General features: G+C 50.3%; 1 protein-coding gene across 1 annotated transcript; it reads left to right on the top strand.

Annotated features, from left to right (window-relative positions):
* The first annotated feature begins 872 nt into the window (after positions 1 to 872).
* On the top strand, positions 873 to 3,756 carry LOC123141040 (WRKY transcription factor 55). Its single transcript, XM_044560285.1, has 3 exons — positions 873 to 1,459; positions 2,555 to 2,686; positions 3,091 to 3,756. Exons 1-3 carry the CDS (start codon positions 900 to 902, stop codon positions 3,569 to 3,571), a joined length of 1,173 nt encoding a protein of 390 aa, XP_044416220.1. The 5' UTR covers positions 873 to 899; the 3' UTR covers positions 3,572 to 3,756.
* The last annotated feature ends 429 nt before the right edge of the window (positions 3,757 to 4,185 follow it).

Raw genomic sequence — 4,185 nt, 5'->3', positions numbered from 1 at the left:
TGTAGTTTTCTCCCATGTTGATGATTTCATTCCACAAAATAAGCTGACCAAATTGAAAACAACCCGTGCCTAGAACCTGGGTTGCCACCCAGGTACATCATATATGCTTGTTTAACTGACATTGTGTGGTTTGCTTTCCATGAGCAAAAAAAGGTGAAACCAGGGGAAACCCCTTTTATTAAAATAATAAAAAAGTTTCCATAGCTGTCACTTACTGTCTTTTGTTGTCATACTCAAGTCTGTGTACCTGTTGTTGAGCACCTCTATTTCTGTGTTTCTTTATCCTTTCAGAGCTCGCTCCAAAAATATATTATATGTTTAATTAGTGTTAAAATTATGTATAACTTTGTTATCAGTCTGGTGTTGGTTTGCACTTTATTAGTTGAAAGCCCGGGCCTACTTGTGTCTTCGTTCTGAACAAAGATCACATATATATTAGTGGTGTTGTCGTCCGCGCCAGTCAGTCTTTTTAGTTTGCGGGAATCTTATACAAACGAAAAAGGCTGAACAACAAAAACACCTTCGAGAAGTCCTTGGCCAAAGGAGTGAAGAAAACTAGATGCTGGAACTAAGACCCTTCCATGTGTTGGAATGCCCCTTTCAACTTTCAAGGTCTTCCCCATGACCCAAACCATGCAAACCGTAGTGAGAAAATGACCACCCGACCAGCAATAGCCAACATTATTAAGCTAGTAGTAAATTGATCTAGTCCCCTGACTGACCAATGACCCGTTCTTTCTCCGGTACCCGCCCTAGTCTGCTAACCAAGTAGGTGCCACGCTGTTTCCTATACTGCTTATGGTGCCGTGGTTCCCTCACTTATATAACCCGTACGCGTAACACAAAATCTTTGCACCCACTTTGCCCAACCTCGTAGCGCGAAATCTCAGCGCAATTTCATGCACGTCCTTGCGCCGCACTCAGGCGGTCCTCCGTTTGCACCACTACTCGGCCACCTCGATCGTCGTCTAAGGGAAGGCATCGCGGCCATCCACGGCGGCGACCTGCCAGGAGGGATGGACGACGTGCTGTCGCAGATCGGGGACGCCTTCCGGCTCGCCGGGGAGCTCATGGGCGACCTCCCCGCGGCCCAGAACGACCCGGCCTACCTCGCCGCGCGATGCTACGGCATTGTCCGCGCCTACAACACGGCCATCCGCATGCTGCAGCACCACGGCGTGGGCGCCGTGAACGTGGCCGCGGCGCGTCCGCTCGACGGCGGCGGGCCGCTGGACCTCCTGCGCCCGCGCAGCACGGAGGAAGCAGCCGGCGCCAGCCAGCTTCTCGGGGAAACCGCGACGCGTCTGCAGGAGCCGTTCAACATGCTGGCCGGTGCGCGAGCGCCACCACACGCGGTGCGCTCGGCTGCGGACGTCGCGGGCACCTCCGGCGGCCCGATGAGGAGGCTGGCGTCGTCCAGGTCTCCGCCGACGGCCCAGCCACGGCAGGGCAGGAGGAGGTACGTGCGTGAGCCCGTACGTACCACGTACGGCACTGTCGTCCGTCGTCGTTAGATTTTGTGGGTCAACGGTTCAAACACGGGGACCTTTTACCACGTCATGGCTCGGAAACTTTCGTAGTCCCGCGCGCGCAGCGAATGTTCTCTGCGACAGCGACGTAGGGGCGAATTTCTGGCCAAGTCGTCGGGCGCTACGGGGAAGGTAGACGACACGAGGGTTTACACGGCGACCCGAAGCATGCACTTTTAATTATGTCGGGTATATGGGGAGATTAGTATAAGACTCGGTGAGGATCTATGACTTATAATTAGTCGTGTTGGCTATTCTTCATGCGCTTGCTTTCTTTTAGGAACCAACGAGAGCCCCGCCTTTTCATATAGTGGAAATAAGGAATTGTACAAGGGCTGAAACTTTTCGAAGGGAGCTCGCCAAAACCCTCGCTTAAAAAAAAATCACACGTCGGTCGAATATGTGCACCTCCGAGGCGGAGACAGCGCCCAAAGGGCAAGCGTTGGTGAGAAGTGGTGATGTTAGTGAGGCCGAGCCAAGAGCGATCCGGAGCTGAGGACGTACAACGTGTTAGCGGGCGTCACCGGTAGTGGGGTGTGGGGAGTCTAAAGTTGACGGATTCAGGTGGGGGTGGGGGAGGGTCATCAGCGACCGAATCATGTCGGGGTTAGAGGAAATGCTGGGGCAACGGCTACACATTGGTGGGGGCGAGCACTGCATGTGGCGGGAGCAGGCGATTTTACCGCCATCGGAGGGCGGGTCGACGAGCAGGTGTTGAATGAGGAAGAAGAAAACCGTGGTCCGTTGGATATTGAGGGAAATTCAACTGAATTCATCATTTTTTTTGGACAGCCGTTCAATAGCCAACCCAATATTATTTTTGAGAATGATATAATTAATCAATTAAAGACCTAATTAGCTAGTTTGTGCAAGAAATTGTAAATTTGTTTGAGTTTCCTAGAGTACTAATTAATACTCGCTCCGTCCTATAATATAAGAACGTTTTTTATATTAGTGTAGTGTGTAAAACATTTTTATATTACGAGACGGAGGGAGTATTAATTAAATAATACTGTATGTTTTAGGAGGGACAGCGGGCACAGGGAGACGATGTTGGTGCCGGCACACCGGATGGGTAACACCGAGCTTCCACCGGACGACGGCTACACGTGGCGCAAGTACGGCCAGAAGGACATCCTCGGCTCCAGGTTCCCCAGGTAACAAAATGGCTACTTATCAACTTCCGTCTATGGGGGGCCAATTTACTGATTCACATTTCAAATCAGTTTGTTCCATAATTTTCCGCTTTACAGTAAATATATTCACTACCTGATTAGTCAGCAACTCCGTAATTTCATGGAAGACTGGACATTTCTGGAGCGTAATAGAGTGTACAGTGTAGTACACACTTCCAGAATTATGACTGCAGATTTCAGTAGCACACTACTTCAACTTAAATTTTGCTCTCAGTTTGACCAAAAAGGAGTACTTAATTACTTAACCCAACATTCGTGCAAACACTATGTGCATGTTTGCAATTTGCAAATTAATAGGCTTTGCATAGTATACGTGACAATCTGAGTTTGTGATGATCAAACTGCGTCCATGGTGTAACCAACAGGAGCTACTACCGGTGCACCCACAAGAACTATTACGGGTGCGACGCCAAGAAGAAGGTGCAGCGCCTGGACGACGACCCCTTCATGTACGAGGTCACGTACTGCGGCAGCCACAGCTGCCTCACCTCCACCACCCCGCTGCTCAACTTTCCCACCGCCACCGCCACCGCCACAGCCACCGCTACCAACTCTCCGACCGCCGCGACAGGCTCCGGCCTCGCCCCTGCGGACCACTTCATGGCACAGACCGACCAGGCGGCGGTGTCGACATCAATGCACCTCGGCGTCGGCGGGATGCCGGCAAGCTTCCAGGGCGTTGTGGCAGCGGGCTCCGGCGCCGGCGTGCAGACGAGCGTGTCCACCGCAGCGAGGGACACGGATTACCCGGCGCTGGACCTCGCCGACGTCATGTTCAACTCCAGCGGTAGCACGGGCATCAGCTTGGACGGCATCTTCTCTTCTCATCATCGAAGTGATAGCTAGAAGGACGGCCATATGCAAGGAATGATCTGGATTATTCGTTCTCATAGTCGATTTCGTACGTAGAGAAGTAGCTAGCATGATTTATGTCTGGTTGCCCGTCGTTAATTTGATTTACTTATACATAGTTGTAGCCTCTGTTAGACTAATTAGCAATTTTTGATGTCGTTTATTCAGATATAAATTACTTTACAGCTGTGGTAGACATATTGATCTTGATCTTATATGCGGAAGTTCACATATGGAACACTGAACTAGCACATCTACAGAATTTGCAAGAACAACAAGCGCATGAAACAATAACAGGGTGATTAGATGCCTTTGCAGTTTTCCTCCCTTCCCCTGGCATGTCAAAAACTCAATAAAGTCAAGGGCACCGATGTAACATGGCCAGAATTTCGAAAACTATATCCTATAAATAAAAGGGCCTCCACTCACTTGGATAAGAGCTTTCCTACAGCTAGAGACCAATCTACAAAATAAAAGTTACATGATGAGGTGGCAATATCTGATGCGAAAGAGAAGGGAATGGAAGGCTCACACCCTGAAATTCAGGGAGGGGATTAGTGAGGATTAGCAAGTCCATAGCCCACTTAGGGCGTCTCCAAGGGGACTCA

Source organism: Triticum aestivum, chromosome 6D, assembly GCF_018294505.1.
Source record: "Triticum aestivum cultivar Chinese Spring chromosome 6D, IWGSC CS RefSeq v2.1, whole genome shotgun sequence".
NCBI classification, from domain to species: domain Eukaryota; kingdom Viridiplantae; phylum Streptophyta; class Magnoliopsida; order Poales; family Poaceae; genus Triticum; species Triticum aestivum.
The sequence above is the reverse complement of the archived record's forward strand: the minus strand, read 5'-3'. Positions and strand labels throughout refer to the sequence as shown.